This window comes from Bufo bufo, chromosome 8, assembly GCF_905171765.1.
Source record: "Bufo bufo chromosome 8, aBufBuf1.1, whole genome shotgun sequence".
Taxonomy (NCBI): domain Eukaryota; kingdom Metazoa; phylum Chordata; class Amphibia; order Anura; family Bufonidae; genus Bufo; species Bufo bufo.
The window spans coordinates 110,129,816-110,146,683 of NC_053396.1; the positions used below are offsets into that span (position 1 = coordinate 110,129,816).

The window sequence follows — 16,868 nt, forward strand, 5'->3', positions numbered from 1 at the left end:
TACAGGGGTGTGATCAATGACTGTGGTGATCACCCCATATAGACTCCCTGATCACCCCCCTGTCATTGATTACCCCCCCTGTCATTGATCACCCCCCTGTAAAGCTCCATTCAGATGTCCGCATGATTTTTACGGATCCACTGATAGATGGATCGGATCCGCAAAACACATACAGGCGTCTCCCTGGAGCCTTCCGGGGGGTGATCACCCCATATAGACTCCCTGATCACTCCCCTGTCATTGATCACCCCCCCTGTCAGGCTGCATTCAGATGTCCGTATGATTTTTACGGATCCACGGATACATGGATCGGATCCGCAAAACACATACGGACATCTGAATGGAGCCTTATAGGGGGGTGATCACCACATATAGACTCCCTGATCACCCCCCTGTCATTGATCACCCCCCTGTAAGGCTCCATTCAGACATTTTTTTGGCCCAAGTTAGCGGAAATTTTTTTTTTTTTCTTACAAAGTCTCATATTCCACTAACTTGTGTCAAAAAATTAAATCTCACATGAACTCACCATACCCCTCACGGAATCCAAATGCGTAAAATTTTTTAGACATTTATATTTCAGACTTCTTCTCACGCTTTAGGGCCCCTAGAATGCCAGGGCAGTATAAATACCCCACAGGTGACCCCATTTCGGAAAGAAGACACCCCCAGGTATTCCGTGAGGGGCATATTGAGTCCATGAAAGATTGAAATTTTTGTCCTAAGTTAGCGGAAAGGGAGACTTTGTGAGAAAAAAATAAAATCAATTTCCGCTAACTTGTGCCAAAAAAAAAAAATTTCTATGAACTCGCCATGCCCCTCATTGAATACCTTGGGGTGTCTTCTTTCCAAAATGGGGTCACATGTGGGGTATTTATACTGCCCTGGCATTTTAGGGGCCCTAAAGCGTGAGAAGAAGTCTGGGATCCAAATGTCTAAAAATGCCCTCATAAAAGGAATGTGGGCCCCTTTGCGCATCTAGGCTGCAAAAAAGTGTCACACATGTGGTATCGCGGTACTCAGGAGAAGTTGGGCAATGTGTTTTGGGGTGTCATTTTACATATACCCATGCTGGGTGAGATAAATATCTTGGTCAAATGCCAACTTTGTATAAAAAAATGGGAAAAGTTGTCTTTTGCCGAGATATTTCTCTCACCCAGCATGAGTATATGTAAAAAGACACCCCAAAACACATTGCCCAACTTCTCCTGAATACGGCGATACCACATGTGTGACACTTTTTTGCAGCCTAGGTGGGCAAAGGGGCCCACATTCCAAAGAGCACCTTTAGGATTTCACAGGTCATTTACCTACTTACCACACATTAGGGCCCCTGGAAAATGCCAGGGCAGTATAACTACCCCACAAGTGACCCCATTTTGGAAAGAAGACACCCCAAGGTATTCCGTGAGGGGCATGGCGAGTTCCTAGAATTTTATATTTTTTGTCACAAGTTAGCGGAAAATGATGATTTTTTTTTTTTTTTTTTTTTTTTTTTCCCTTACAAAGTCTCATATTCCACTAACTTGTGACAAAAAATAAAAACTTCCATGAACTCACTATGCCCATCACGAAATACCTTGGGGTGTCTTCTTTCCAAAATGGGGTCACTTGTGGGGTAGTTATACTGCCCTGGCATTCTATGGGCCCAAATGTGTGGTAAGAAGTTTGAAATCAAAATGTGTAAAAAATGACCGGTGAAATCCGAAAGGTGCTCTTTGGAATATGGGCCCCTTTGCCCACCTAGGCTGCAAAAAAGTGCCACACATGTGGTATCGCCGTACTCAGGAGAAGTTGGGGAATGTGTTTTGGGGTGTCATTTTACATATACCCATGCTGGGTGAGAGAAATATCTTGGCAAAAGACAACTTTCTCGCCCAATTCCTTGGGGGACACAGGAAACCTTGGGTATAGCTCATCTCCATAGGAGGCGTGACACTAAGTGAAAGACTGTTAAGCCCCTCCTCCAGCAGCTATACCCTCAGCCTGGAGCGAGCGACTACCAGTTTTTTGCTTAGTGTCAAGGAGGCAAGACACTCTCTGCACTGCAGAGCTGTCTTTGCTAAAGATTTTTTATTTTTTTTCTCTTTTTATTATTTTCAACTTATTTCCTTTTTTTTCAACAGGGACAACAGAGTCGCAAAGACCTCTCTGTTTTCCCGGGGTTGAGCTGCGCCAGTGCCGGCTATCCGCACTGCTGCCTCCCCCACAGAAGAAAAGGAGGACCAGGGCAGCCCAGCTCCCCTGCATCCCGCCAGCACAAGGGTCGCCCGCCTGCAAGCCCCTCTCCAGCTTCCTGCCACTTCGGTGCCAGTGGTTGAAGGGGCGTCCCTGCTGGATGGACTGAGGGTGAAAACGTCGACTGGTGAGGTGGCTATGCAGCCGTTCCAACCCCCCCCTGTTAGGGTTTTAACTTCTGTGTTCCCTCTGCCTAGCCTTGTCACATTACAAGGCTTACTGTCGGCTTCCCCTCTTTGTGTGTGGAGCAGGACGGAGCGGTGCTCGTGGGGGAGGGTTTACTGCACAAGTTTACCTCAGGTGCTGCGGCCTTGTGGGGCCGCCTTTTGTTATCTCAGTGCTGCCGCTGTGTTCAGCTGCCGGCTGACTTCTCTTGCCGGCTACCGGTGTGTCATTCGCCGCCGGTGTATAAGGAGGTGGTCGGGGGACAATATTTTCTCGGCGGCATATTTGTTTGAATCGCGCGCGCGAAAGTTCCGGCGGGGGGCGCAGCTTCGTTCCGCTTCTCCTGTACATGTTAGACATTCAGTCGGGGGGGCGGACGTCTTTCTTCCCGCTCCTCGCTGGCCCCGCCTCCTCTTCGTGCCTGCTCTCAGGACGGATCGTTTTTACCTCAGGTTTTACCTCAGGTTTTACCTCAGGTTTTACCTCAGGTGTTGCCGCTGCTGTTGTCGCTGCTGTTGTCGTCCGCTCCCACTGTGACCTGGTAGGACTGTTGACCCTTTCTAGCTCTGCAGCCCTCTGGCCTGACGCTTTTATATTACTTCAGCCAACATGTCTGACCCCTCAGCGCCGGCCGGTCCTTGGTATCACACCTGCACCGCATGTAAGGCTCCCCTCCCTCAAGGGCAGCCTGACCCGCATTGCTCGGCTTGCAAAGCCCCATTACAGGGTCCGCCATCTGTTGTGTCACCCCCTGGCCTATTGGATCCCCCTGACTGGGCTAGATCCCTTTCCCAGGCTGTGGTCAGCCTCTCTAACGTTGTGGGCCGCCTTGCAGAGGTATTGCCCTTATCGCAGCCGGATATTTCCCCTGCTGGGCCCTCCGGGTCCGCTATCTTAGCTGACCCGTCTGAGTCCCTCTCTCCAGGCGACACCTCCAGAGCCCGTCAACCCCAGAAGCGGTCTAGGGCGGAGCGCCTATCATCCTCGGATGCTTCAGTATCACCCCCAAGGGTGCGCTCTCAGTCGGGCCCTTCCTCGATACAGGATATGCCCTCTGAAGGGGAACTAGTTGATTCAGATTGTGATATGGACTCGGCCTTGCCTTCAAAACTGGCTTCTGCTGTGGGCCATCTTATTAACAATATTCGTGATACCTTTAAGATTCAAGATGATCCTCCTAATTCTGAAAAAAACAGTGTTTCCTTTTTTCGCCAAAAACAGACGTCTGCAGTTTTTCCCCTCCACACTGACTTCTCGTCGGTGGTTTCCAAGGCCTGGGCCCGCCCTGATGCCCGTTTTACCCCGCCTAAGAAGTTGGATATCTGTTATCCATTCCCGGCGGATTGCATTACTAACTGGGCGTCACCACCCAAAGTCGACCCCCCGGTGGCCCGTTTGGCAAAAAGCACGGCTATTCCCGTTGCTGATGGCTCTTCCTTACAATCCACTGAGGATCGCCATATAGAGGCCATTACCAAAGGTATCTTTGCAGCCTTCGGTTCCGCCCTCCGGCCGGTCTTTGCTTCCGCTTGGGCTGGAAAAGCGGTTTCAGAGTGGGCTTCTCAGCTGGATCAGGAGCTGGAATCCGACGTCCCTATTCAGGACCTCCGTGCTCTAGCCCAACTTATCGTTCAAGCCGGCAAATTCGTCTGTGAAGCATCCCTTGATGCGGGGGCTCTCATAGCCCGTTCGTCTGCCCTGGCCGTTTCGGCCAGGAGGGAGCTTTGGTTAAAGGTTTGGACGGCGGACTCCACGTCAAAGCGGTCTCTTACTGGCCTTCCCTTTACTGGTTCTCGATTGTTCGGGACCCGCTTGGATGAAATCATATCCGAAGCCACGGGGGGGAAGAGTACGCATCTTCCTCAATCTAGGACTAGGACCACCACTCGAGGCCGTCCCACTTTTTCTCGCTTCAGGTCTTCCCGCAGGGCTCCCGCACCTCGCACCTCTTCAGGTCCATCCCCTAGCTCTGTCCAAGACAGACGTAAGAAACCTTTTTTTCGGACCCAGCCCTCCTGGCGCAAGTCACAGCCTGCTCGCCCTTCCGCGACCAAGCAGAACACTACCTGAAGGTGCGCCCCCACCCGCCCGGGTGGGGGGACGTCTCTTCCTGTTCAGGGACTTCTGGCAGGCGCACGTCTCCGACGCCTGGGCTCTCGAAGTTGTGTCTTCCGGGTACAAACTCGAGTTTACGTCCCTCCCCCCAGTTCGGTTCTTTCGCTCCCGGGATCCCCAAGGGGCGGCCGATTTCTTTACTGCCACTCGCACCCTTCTGGACAAAGGGGTCATCGCTCCGGTTCCCATGGAAGAAAGATTCAAGGGGTTCTATTCGAACCTTTTTGTGGTCCCCAAAAAAGAAGGCTCGGTTCGTCCCATTCTGGATCTAAAACGGTTAAACCGTTTCCTTCGTCTTCAGCGATTCCGGATGGAGTCTCTCAGGTCGGTGGTGGCCTCTCTGGAAAAGGGAGTTCCTGGCCTCTATCGACATCCAGGACGCCTACCTTCATATTCCAATTGCTCGGTGTCATCAGTGCTTTCTGCGCTTTGCAGTGGGGTCCGACCACTACCAGTTCATTGCTCTCCCCTTCGGGCTGGCGACGGCCCCTCGCGTTTTCACAAAGGTCCTTGCCCCTGTCCTCGCCTTAGTTCGTTCCGGGGGAGTTTTTCTTCATCCATATTTGGACGATCTCCTTATCAAGGCACCCTCTCTGTCACTGACATCTGCCAGTGTGGACCTCTCGCTACAAACCTTACGCCGGTTCGGTTGGATTATCAATCTTCCCAAATCCGCTCTTGTTCCATCCAGGCAATTGATCTTTCTGGGGATGCTGCTGGATACAGATGCAGCGGAGGTTCGGCTTCCGTCAGAGAAGCGCCAGCTCCTTCATCGGTCGGTTCGGAGCCTTCTGACCCACCGCCATCCTTCCTTCCGGTTCAGCATGCGGGTCTTGGGACAGATGGTGTCCTGTTTCGAAGCAATCCCCTACGCGCAGTATCACTCCCGCACCTTTCAGACTGCCATTCTGTGGGACAAGTCCCAGGAAAGTCTGGATCAGCACTTTCCCCTTCCCCCCCAGGTTCGCTCCTCTCTCCTCTGGTGGTTACGGACCCCTCTCCAAGGGAAGTCCTTCCTGCCGATAACTTGGTTGGTGATTACCACCGATGCCAGTCTGCGGGGTTGGGGGGGGGGTGTTTCCTCCTCGGTCCGTACAAGGCACTTGGTCTCCATCGGAGTCCAAACTGCCGATCAACGTTCTGGAGCTGAGGGCGGTTCTCCTTTCACTCCGACATTGGACTTCGCTGCTTCAAGGTCTTCCTGTTCGTGTCCAATCGGACAATGCCACGGCTGTGGCATACATAAATCATCAGGGGGGGAACTCGCAGCGCGGCGGCGATGAGGGAGGTGTCTCTAATCCTTCGCTGGGCGGAAATTCATGTTCCAGCCATTTCGGCCATTTACATCCCGGGGGTGGACAATTGGGCGGCGGATTTCCTCAGCCGGACGACGATCGACCCGGGCGAGTGGTCTCTGCACCCCGACGTCTTCGAGTCTCTTTGCCTTCGTTGGGGTCGTCCGGACGTGGATCTCATGGCCTCCAGATTCAACCACAAGCTTCCCACCTTCATGGCCAGAACCAAGGATCCGGACGCTTACGGCGCGGACGCGCTCGTCCTTCCCTGGACGGAGTTCTCTCTCCTCTACGTTTTTCCGCCCCTGCCTCTTCTTCCACGAGTCCTTCGGAAGATCGCGGCGGAGGGCACGCCTGCGATCCTAATAGCCCCGGATTGGCCTCGTCGTCCTTGGTACGCCGACCTTATGTTGCTCCTGGCAGACGCCCCCTTGCCTCTGCCTCTAAGAGAAGACCTCCTCTCTCAAGGGCCGATCTTCCACCAGCATTTAGGGTCGCTACGTTTAGCGGCGTGGCTATTGAAACCGCGGTCCTAACGCGGCGGGGGTTTTCTGCTGACGTGGTCCGTACCATGATTCGTGCGCGTAAACCTGCATCGTCCAGGATTTATTACCGAACCTGGCGGGCCTATTTGAATTTCTGCGAGACCCTAGATGTTCATCCCCTTCGGTTTTCTCTCCCCACGATTTTATCCTTCTTGCAGTCTGGTCTGGACTTGGGTTTAGGTCTCAGTACCCTAAAGGGTCAGATCTCAGCGCTTTCAATCCTTTTTCAGCGACCTCTGGCTCCGCTCGGTCCAGTTAAGACTTTTCTTCAGGGGGTTGCTCACTATGCTCCCCCGTATCGCGCTCCCGTTCCATCTTGGGATCTTAATGTTGTGCTGACGGCTCTCCAATCTTCTCCTTTCGAGCCTTTGCGCAGGGTTTCCCTTCGCTTGTTGTCTTGCAAAGTTTTTTTCCTTGTTGCCATCACGTCTCTTCGGCGTGTGTCTGAATTGGCGGCACTTTCTTGCGTAGAACCCCTCTTGGTTTTTCACCAGGTCAAGGTGGTTCTCCGCCCGGCTCCGGATTTCCTTCCGAAGGTGGTGTCCGCTTTTCACCTGAATGAAGATATTGTCCTTCCTTCTCTGTGCCCGTCCCCTTCTCATCCTCGGGAACGGGATCTTCACCGTCTGGATGTTGTTAGGGCTCTGAGGATCTACTTGGATGTAACTAGTCCCTTTCGGCGCTCGGATTCTCTATTTGTGGTTCCGGAGGGTCTGCGCAGGGGGCTGGCGGCATCTAAAGTGGTTATTGCCCGCTTCATCAAGATGGCTATTGCTGAGGCTTACCGTGCTAAGGGCAGGGAACCGCCCTTTGGTGTTACCGCTCATTCTACCAGAGCGGTCGGGGCTTCCTGGGCTCAGCGAAATCGAGCTTCGGCTGAACAATTGTGTAAGGCGGCCACCTGGTCTTCTTTGCACACTTTCACCAAGTTCTACAAGGTGAACACTTATGCATCAGCGGATGCTGCTTTGGGCCGCCTGGTCTTGCAGGCGGCGGTGCCTTAATGCCTATGGTGCTTTAATTCATCTTGGGTTGTGGTCCCTCCCTATTTGTGGACTGCTTTTGAACGTCCCAAGGTTTCCTGTGTCCCCCAAGGAATTGGGCGAGAAAACGAGATTTTTGTATAACTTACCAGTAAAATCTCTTTCTCGCTCTTCCTTGGGGGACACAGCACCCACCCATTGTTTTGATTGCCCTGACGGGAGTTTTGACTTGTTGGTGTTAATTTGGTTGATCCTTGCCTTTGTTTGAACTACTTGGGCACATAACTGGTAGTCGCTCGCTCCAGGCTGAGGGTATAGCTGCTGGAGGAGGGGCTTAACAGTCTTTCACTTAGTGTCACGCCTCCTATGGAGATGAGCTATACCCAAGGTTTCCTGTGTCCCCCAAGGAAGAGCGAGAAAGAGATTTTACTGGTAAGTTATACAAAAATCTCGTTTTTCCCATTTTTTTATACAAAGTTGGCATTTGACCAAGATATTTATCTCACCCAGCATGGGTATATGTAAAATGACACCCCAAAACACATTCCCCAACTTCTCCTGAATACGGAGATACCAGATGTGTGACACTTTTTTGCAGCCTAGGTGGGCAAAGGGGCCCACATTCCAAAGAGCACCTTTCGGATTTCACTGGCCATTTTTTACAGAATTTGATTTCAAACTCCTTACCACACATTTGGGCCCCTAGAATGCCAGGGCAGTATAACTACCCCACAAGTGACCCCATTTTGGAAAGAAGACATCCCAAGGTATTCGCTGATGGGCATAGTGAGTTCATGGAAGTTTTTATTTTTTGTCACAAGTTAGTGGAATATGAGACTTTGTAAGAAAAAAAAAGAAAAAATCATCATTTTCCGTTAGCTTGTGACAAAAAATAAAAAGTTCTATGAACTCACTATGCCCATCAGCGAATACCTTAGGGTGTGTACTTTCCGAAATGGGGTCATTTGTGGGGTGTTTGTACTGTCTGGCCATTGTAGAACCTCAGGAAACATGACAGGTGCTCAGAAAGTCAGAGCTGCTTCAAAAAGCGGAAATTCACATTTTTGTACCATAGTTTGTAAACGCTATAACTTTTACCCAAACCATTTTTTTTTTTTTACCCAAACATTTTTTTTTATCAAAGACATGTAGAACAATAAATTTAGAGCAAAATTTATATATGGATGTCGTTTTTTTTGCAAAATTTTACAACTGAAAGTGAAAAATGTCATTTTTTTGCAAAAAAAATCGTTAAATTTCGATTAATAACAAAAAAAGTAAAAATGTCAGCAGCAATGAAATACTACCAAATGAAAGCTCTATTAGTGAGAAGAAAAGGAGGTAAAATTCATTTGGGTGGTAAGTTGCATGACCGAGCAATAAACGGTGAAAGTAGTGTAGGTCAGACGTGTAAAAAGTGGCCTGGTCTTTCAGGGTGTTTAAGCTATGGGGGCTGAGGTGGTTAAGCAACTTCTCAAAAACTTTGATTTAATGAAGTTGAGTTTTAATTGTTTTATATTTATTTTTCACCATTAACATTCACACTTAGATTTAAAGGGGTTGTGCCATAAACTCCTTTTCACTCGAAGGGTCCATTCACACATCTGCAATATTTTTCCAGATCCGTTCCGGATTTTGTGGACCCATTCATTTTCAATGGCGCTGGAACAAATGCTATGTGCTGTCCGCATCTGCATTTCCGGATCCGCAATTCCGTTCCCCCCAAAAAAATAAAAAATAGAACATGTCCTATTCTTGTCCGCAATTGTGGACAAGAAAAGGCATTTTCTATTATAGTGCCGGCGATGTGCGGTCCGCAAATTGCGGAACGCACATTGCCAGTGTCTGTGTTTTGCGGATCCAAAATTTGCGGACAGCAAAACACCTATGGACGTGTGAATGGACCCTAAAGTGTATTTTCATCGATTACTCTAGCTCCTGTTCCTCTTTTGGATAGTGTTTTTTTTAATTTATTTATTTATTTTTTTCAAATTTTCCTCATTAGCAGTTTTGTCTTATCCCCCATGCTTGAATCCTACTTCCTGGTTTGTCATGTGTCTGCTGTTCCATCGGGCAGTGAGATGTGTCCTGACATCAGCAGATCATGTGACCCTAAACACGCCCTTTTGTTCTTATCGATGACGCTGCTTACTTCCAACATTACAAGGCACCAATTCATTCCACATCCATATGTCCGTACCACAGAGGGATAGAACATGTCCCATACTTGGCCACAAAATACGGACCATGGAATCATTGAAGTCAACAGGTCCGCAAAAAATGCTAATGCAACACGGACGGTATACGTATTTGTGGAGCACAAAATGCCTATGGTCGTGTGCGTGAGGTCTAAGATGAGGGAATAAATCTCCTGTAGACGGAAGTTGGAAGTTGACCATTGGATTTCTGCAGCAGACCCTTGTGCGCCTTTTTATCAGTGAAAAATTATATTTTCCTTTTTTTTTTTTTGTGGGCAATATTAATCTTTCATCTTTAATTTTAGGCTGTTGAAAACCTTTGCTCTTACAAGATTTCTGCAAATCTCTACAAACAATTAAGACAGATATGCGAGGACCACATCAAAGCACAAATTCACCAGTTCAGAGAATATCCTTTTTACTTTTGTGTGCAGTTTTTCTGATATGGGAAAAATCTGTTATGTTTTTGTCGCTTGGATTATGTAGGTAAAGCAGATACCCAGTACTTTGGGCTGATGATCCCTCTGTGTGATGTCCCTATACCTGTTATATTGTCCAGTTTCATGATATTGATGACCAATCCTCTAGAATGTAGGAGCAGTGCAGTGTAACTACAGTTTCTTCTCCAAGTTAAAGGGACAATTGGTTATAATAACGCTGCACCGCAGCTACAGTATAGACATTGAAGAACATGCAGCACAGGCACAATTGCAGGGGCCCCTCCAAACAGCTGGTTGGTGGGGTGCCAGAAGTCTGACCCCCACTGATCTGATATTGGTGACCTGTCCAGAGGATAGGGCATACGTGTCATGAAACCGTACAACCCTGTTAAAGGGAATCTGTCACCAGCGACCTCCCTGTCCAACTGTTTGCATGGACACATAGCTGTGGTTCACCTTGCATATTAAGGCCTCTTGCGTGCGCCCCGTGGCTGTGCTGTGGGCCGCAATGCACGAACACCCACCGTGGGGCAGTCGCAGCGGATCGTAGACACATTCACTTTAATGGGTCTGCGATCCGGCTGTTCCGCAAAAAGATAGAACATGTCCTATCTTTTTGCGGAACGGATGTACGGGACGAAACCCCACGGAAGCACTCCGTAGGTTTCCGATCCGTGATGCGGAATGCACACGGAACGGTGCCCGTGTATTGCAATACGGCCACGGAGTGCTCACGTTCGTAAAACTGAATGTGGTACCCAGACCCGAACCCAAACTTCTCCACTGAAGTTTGGGTTTGGTGTTCTGTAGATTTTATTATTTTCCCTTCTAACATGGTTATAAGCGAAAATAATATAATTTTTAATACAGGATGCTTACTAAAATGTGGCTTGAGGGGGTAAAAAAAAATAAAAATAAAAATGTACTCGCCTTATCCACTTGATTGCGCAGCGGGCATCATAATCTTGCTTCTTCTTTCAGGACCTGCAAAAGGACCTTTGACGTAATCGTGAGAGCGGTGACGTCTGCGCAGGTCCTGCTGAATGATGATAGAAAAATACAGACTATAGAACATGCTGCGATTTTTCACACAACGCACTAGTGATGCGTGAAAATCACCGCTCATGTGCACAGCCCCATTGAAGTGAACGGGTCCGGATTCAGTGCGGGTGCAATGCGCTCGCCGGTGTGAAAGGGGCCTTGGGGAGTTCCCTCATTATATATCTGTTTTGGGAATTGCTCCTGTACTAGTAAAGAGGTCAGGAATTCACTGCCGTTCCTCCGTCGGACCAGGTGGGTGATGGGCAGAATATTAACAGTGAACTATGCTTTATTGGTCATTTTAGCACTTCTGTGACATGTTTAGATCCGATTTCGTTTCCTTAATAGACTTTTTACAGATTCTTTGGATAGTGTTCTGTTCCTAAAGAAAATAGACAAATGCTGGCAGGATCATTGCAGACAAATGGTAAGGGAACCTTGTCATATTGGTACATGGTGTGTGCCCTGCAGGCTGGAGGATCTGAGCAGATAAATATATAGGGGAAAGATTCACTCTCCGCTGCCACCAATGATCGGGGGAGAGGGGAGGCCGCACACTGGCCACCAATGATATTAAAACAATAGGGGGGGCGCACACTGGCCACCAATGATATGCAAACTGGGGAGGGAGGGGGGTCTGCCCCCTGCTGCCTGGCAGCCCCTGATCTCTTACAGGGGGCTATGATAAGCACAATTAACCCCTTCAGGTGCGGCACCTGAGGGGTTAATTGTGCTGATCACAGCCCCCTGTAAGAGATCGGGTGCTGCCAGGCAGCAGGGGGCAGTCATGTACACAGTTCGTAGGATATTCTAACTTGAAGCATCCCCATCACCATGGGAACGCCTCTGTGTTAGAATATACTGTCGGATATGAGTTTCACGATCTAACTCAAATCCGATGGTATATTCTAACATAGAGGCGTTCCCATGGTGATGGGGACGCTTCAAGTTAAAATATACCATCGGATTGGAGAAAACTCCGATCCTATGGTATATTAACTCCTGACTTTACATTGAAAGTCAATGGGGGACGGATCCGTTTGCAATTGCACCATATTGTGTCAACGTCAAACGGATCCGTCCCCGTTGACTTGCATTATAAGTCAGGACGGATCCGTTTGACTCCGCACGGCCAGGCGGACACCAAAACGACTTTTTTTCATGTCCGTGGATCCTCCAAAAATCAAGGAAGACCCACGGACGAAAAAACGGACACGGACCAACGGAACCCCGTTTTGCGGACCGTGAAAAAATACTGTCGTGTGCATGAGGCCTTACTTGAATTTCATTCATTTATATCCATGTTCCTTCTGTGCTTTATTAGTCTAGTGGGCAGACCTCTCGGTAACTTACAGCTATTGCTGTGTGCGCACTCATACAGGGGGGTTGGCAGACACTAATGGGACTGCCTACCGGACTCCTAAGCATAGAATAAGCAGAGATTTCAATCAGTAAGTTTCACATTTTTACATATTTATCTATTTCACTCACATTTTCTTTTGTTTTTTTGATTTTTCCTCCCTATCTTCCTGGAGCCATAACTTTTTTTTGTTTTTCCGTTCACGTATCCATATGAGGACTTGTTTTTTGTGGGACAAGTTGTACTTTCTAATGCCACCATTTTAATTTGGTATACGATGTAGGGGGTAGTGGGGGGAAAAAGTTAAAAATGGAGTGGAATGGGGGAAAAAAAACGCAATTTCTCCACGGTTTTTAATGGGTTTTGTCCCTATGGCGTTCCCTTTGCGTCAAAATTGACCTATGCCCTTCATTCTCTGGGTCAATATGATTACAACAATACCACATATGTATAGGTTTTTATGTTTAAAAGTTTTTGTTTTGTTTTTTATCACCATATTCTGACCCCCCATAACTTTTTTTTTTTTTATAGTTATGTCTACTGAGCTGTGTGGAGGCTCATTTTTTGCAGGACAATCTGTAGTTTATATTGCTACCATTTTGGAGTGTGTGACTTTTAGATCACATTTTATGACATTTTTTTGGGTAAGAGAAGCGATCAAAATATAGAGAATCAGACATTTGACTTTTTGGAAAAATATTTTTATATTATAATTGCTTGGGTGTTTTTCGGACGCGGTAATGCCCATGATGTTTATATTTTATTTTATTTTTTACGGAAAGGGGGTGATTTAAATTGTAATATTTAAATTTTATATATTTTTTTTAAACTTTTTATTTTTTACACTTTTATGTTTTTGTAGCCAATGTTTGAGGCTACAAGACTTTATATTATATTTATTCTATATTAACATGTTTCCTAGAGAAGCATGGTAATAGCTGAATTTCTCTTTTCTTATGTTGGCCTGTCACCTGCTGGCCAACATAAGAATTGCAGATCCAATACCCTAGATCTCTTCAGAGACCCAGCATATTGAATTCAATTACAGACATCCTCAATTGCCTCAGGGGATGCTGGTAAGAAGCCTGGTTTTTGAGCTTTTAGATGCCGTGATCACACTTTGGCCTCTTTCACACGGGCGTCGCTTGTGAGGGCCGGACAAGATGCGGGTGCATTGCGGGAAAATGCGCAATTTTTCTGCGCGAGTGCAAAGCCTTTTAATGCGTTTTGCACTCTCGTGAGAAAAATCGGCATGTTTGGTACCCAGACCCGAACCTGGACTTCTTCACAGAAGTTTGGGTTAGGTGTTCTGTAGATTTTATTATTTTCCCTCTATAACATGGTTATAAGGGAAAATAATAGCATTCTTAATACAGAATGCTTACTAAAATGTGGCTTTAGTGGTTTAAATTAATAAACAAATTTAACCACCTCCGGACCGCCTAACGCAGGATCGCGTTCCGGAGGTGGCAGCGCTGCGCAGAGTCACGCATATACGCGTCATCTCGCGAGACGCGAGATTTCCTGTGAAAGCGCGCACACAGGAACGGAAGGTAAGAGAGTGGATCTCCAGCCTGCCAGCGGCGATCGTTCGCTGGCAGGCTGGAGATGTGTTTTTTTTAACCCCTAACAGGTATATTAGACACGGTTTTGATAACAGCGTCTAATATACCTGCTACCTGGTCCTTTGGTGGTCCCCTTAGTTTGGATCGACCACCAGAGGACACAGGTAGCTCAGTAAAGTAGCACCAAGCACCACTACACTACACTACACCCCCCCCCGTCACTTATTAACCCTTTATTAGCCCCTGATCACCCCTGATCACCCCATATAGACTCCCTGATCACCCCCCTGTCATTGATTACACCCCTGTCATTGATCAACCCCCTGTAAAGCTCCATTCAGATGTCCGCATGATTTTTACGGATCCACTGATAGATGGATCGGATCCGCAAAACGCATACGGACGTCTGAATGAAGCCTTACAGGGGCGTGATCAATGACTGTGGTGATCACCCCATATAGACTCCCTGATCACCCCCCTGTCATTGATTACCCCGCTGTCATTGATCAACCCCCTGTAAAGCTCCATTCAGATGTCCGCATGATTTTTACGGATCCACTGATAGATGGATCGGATCCGCAAAACGCATACGGACGTCTGAATGAAGCCTTACAGGGGCGTGATCAATGACTGTGGTTATCACCCCATATAGACTCCCTGATCACCCCCCTGTCATTGATTACACCCCTGTCATTGATCAACCCCCTGTAAAGCTCCATTCAGATGTCCGCATGATTTTTACGGATCCACTGATAGATGGATTGGATCCGCAAAACGCATACGGACGTCTGAATGAAGCCTTACAGGGGCGTGATCAATGACTGTGGTTATCACCCCATATAGACTCCCTGATCACCCCCCTGTCATTGGTTACACCCCTGTCATTGATCACCCCCCTGTAAAGCTCCATTCAGATGTCCGCATGATTTTTACGGATCCACTGATAGATGGATCGGATCCGCAAAACACATACAGGCGTCTCTCTGGAGCCTTCCAGGGGGGGTGATCACCCCATATAGACTCCCTGATCACACCCCTGTCATTGATCACCCCCCCCCCCCCCCGTCATGCTGCATTCAGATGTCCGTATGATTTTTACGGATCCACGGATACATGGATCGGATCCGCAAAACACATACGGACATCTGAATGGAGCCTTACAGGGGGGTGATCACCCCATATAGACTCTCTGATCACCCCCCTGTCATTGATCACCCCCCCCTGTCATTGATCACCCTCTGTAAGGCTCCATTCAGACATTTTTTTGGCCCAAGTTTATTATTTTTTTTTCTTACAAAGTCTCATATTCCACTAACTTGTGTCAAAAAATAAAATCTCACATGAACTCACCATACCCCTCACGGAATCCAAATGCGTAAAATTTTTTAGAGATTTATATTCCAGACTTCTTCTCACGCTTTAGGGCCCCTAGAATGCCAGGGCAGTATAAATACCCCACATGTGACCCCATTTCGGAAAGAAGACACCCCCAGGTATTCCGTGAGGGGCATATTGAGTCCATGAAAGATTGAAATTTTTGTCCCAAGTTAGCGGAACGGGTGACTTTGTGAGAAAAATAAATAAATATCAATTTCCGCTAACTTGTGCCAAAAAAAAAAAATTTCTATGAACTCGCCATGCCCCTCATTGAATACCTTGGGGTGTCTTCTTTCCAAAATGGGGTCACATGTGGGGTATTTTTACTGCCCTGGCATTCTAGGGGCCCCAAAGCGTGAGAAGAAGTCTGGTATCCAAATGTCTAAAAATGCCCTCCTAAAAGGAATTTGGGCACCTTTGCGCATCTAGGCTGCAAAAAAGTGTCACACATCTGGTATCGCCGTACTCAGGAGAAGTTGGGGAATGTGTTTTGGGGTGTCATTTTACATATACCCATGCTGGGTGAGAGAAATATCTTGGTCAAATGCCAACTTTGTATAAAAAAATGGGAAAAGTTGTCTTTTGCCAAGATATTTCTCTCACCCAGCATGGGTATATGTAAAATGACACCCCAAAACACATTCCCCAACTTCTCCTGAATACGGCAATACCACATGTGTGACACTTTTTTGCAGCCTAGGTGGGCAAAGGGGCCCATATTCCAAAGAGCACCTCTAGGATTTCACAGGTCATTTACCTACTTACCACACATTAGGGCCCCTGGAAAATGCCAGGGCAGTATAACTACCCCACAAGTGACCCCATTTTGAAAAGAAGACACCCCAAGGTATTCCGTGAGGGGCATGGCGAGTTCCTAGAATTTTTTATTTTTTGTCACAAGTTAGTGGAAAATGATGATTTTTTTTTAACTTTTTTTTTTCATACAAAGTCTCATATTCCACTAACTTGTGACAAAAAATAAAAAGTTCTATGAACTCACTATGCCCATCAGCAAATACCTTGGGGTCTCTTCTTTCCAAAATGGGGTCACTTGTGGGGTAGTTATACTGCCCTGGCATTCTAGGGGCCCAAATGTGTGTTAAGGAGTTTGAAATCAAATTCTGTAAAAAATGACCAGTGAAATCTGAAAGGTGCTCTTTGGAATATGGGCCCCTTTGCCCACCTAGGCTGCAAAAATGTGTCACACATCTGGTATCTCCGTACTCAGGAGAAGTTGGGGAATGTGTTTTGGGGTGTCATTTTACATATACCCATGCTGGGTGAGAGAAATATCTTGGTAAAAGACAACTTTTCCCATTTTTTTATACAAAGTTGGCATTTGACCAAGATATTTATCTCACCCAGCATGGGTATATGTAAAAAGACACCCCAAAACACATTCCTCAACTTCTCCTGAATACAGAGATACCAGATGTGTGACACTTTTTTGCAGCCTAGGTGGGCAAAGGGGCCCATATTCCAAAGAGCACCTTTCGGATTTCACTGGTCATTTTTTACAGAATTTGATTTCAAACTCCTTACCACA

General features: G+C 47.4%; 1 protein-coding gene across 1 annotated transcript in view; it reads left to right on the plus strand.

Moving 5' to 3' along the window:
* Positions 1-16,868, plus strand: part of CUL4B (cullin 4B) — a 64,038-nt gene that overhangs the window by 13,290 nt on the left and 33,880 nt on the right. The window contains exons 4-5 of the mRNA XM_040404901.1: positions 9,845-9,948; positions 11,378-11,447. Of these exons, the coding sequence (XP_040260835.1) occupies positions 9,845-9,948; positions 11,378-11,447 (174 nt within the window). The remainder of the gene's footprint in view (positions 1-9,844; positions 9,949-11,377; positions 11,448-16,868) is intronic.